General features: G+C 40.5%; 1 protein-coding gene across 1 annotated transcript; it reads left to right on the plus strand.

Annotated features, from left to right (window-relative positions):
• The first annotated feature begins 6 nt into the window (after nt 1–6).
• LOC117120502 (tetratricopeptide repeat protein 39B-like) lies at nt 7–805 on the plus strand. Its single transcript, XM_033265514.1, has 2 exons — nt 7–55; nt 541–805. Exons 1-2 carry the CDS (start codon nt 39–41, stop codon nt 764–766), a joined length of 243 nt encoding a protein of 80 aa, XP_033121405.1. The 5' UTR covers nt 7–38; the 3' UTR covers nt 767–805.
• Nucleotides 806–1,083: the final 278 nt, after the last annotated feature.

Consider the following 1,083-nt stretch of genomic DNA (forward strand, 5'->3'; position numbering starts at 1 on the left):
TCAACCTGTTCTTCAACAATCATTTCAATGATGCCAAAATGAGAATGCGACCATGGTAAGTGGTGAAGAAGCTGTGCTGGTCAAGCACTGGTAAAATTAGTCAACTATGTAACGCTTGTCTTTTTGCCAGTGGAGGGGTTCCATTTGAAATTAGTCTTAAGGGTTTTGTAGGTCATACTTTGGGTTTTACAACAAGCACACAATCAGGAGTGGCACCATTATTTGCTCGACGAGGGGTCAGATTTCGATTAAGATTCTGAAAGTGGTCCTGGGGGCGAAGCCCTGAAAATTTTGACAATTTAGGGGTTTCAAAGGCTTATTTAATTGATTTTATAGTCTACTAATATGTAGAAAATACATATATTTTTTTTCTCCCCGATGAATTGTGCTTTTTCTCTCCGACGGGGGGGCCAACTCTCCCCGACGGGGACCCCGGCCTCCGGCCCCCTCGCTGGCGCTACCCCCTCACACACACACACACGTACTTACACGAAAGAAAGAGGTATATTCCAGTTGACAGTTTTTTTTATTTCTCTGTAGGGCTCAAGATAGCATGTACCATGCTCTTGGCTATGGTACTATTTGCTTCCTACAAGCCATTATGACATTTGACCCCCAGGATATACAAGATGCTGTCACATGGATTAAAAATGCTGTAGAGGTTTGTCACAGATGTCGTAAACGCCAGACCATGGTTAAATCGGTAATGTCTTCCATGGTCAGAATAGTTCACCGCCCAAACTTTAACACATATACTGATGGTTAGTTCAATTTTTGTTTTTCAATTTTGCCATGGTTTACTGTACCTAATCATTATCCTTCATCTTCCATAATAGCTGAGGATACTCCGACTAATCCTCACTGCTGGTTTACTTTACCATTATCATCCTTAATAATCGCTATCCTGCATCTTCCACAGTGGCAGTATTGTATACCTTGGCCCAATCATTACACCTAATTTTCCACAGCTATAGAATTACTTTACCTATCTACTGCCCTAGTTTACTACTGCATACATCTATAATCCCTTATTTTTCTAATTGTTTTACAATATTGTCCATGATTGTCATTGTTTGTTTAGAG

The sequence above is a fragment of the Anneissia japonica genome, unplaced genomic scaffold, assembly GCF_011630105.1.
Source record: "Anneissia japonica isolate Jap-2015-1 unplaced genomic scaffold, ASM1163010v1 scaffold33511_len1083_cov276, whole genome shotgun sequence".
Lineage (NCBI taxonomy): Eukaryota > Metazoa > Echinodermata > Crinoidea > Comatulida > Comatulidae > Anneissia > Anneissia japonica.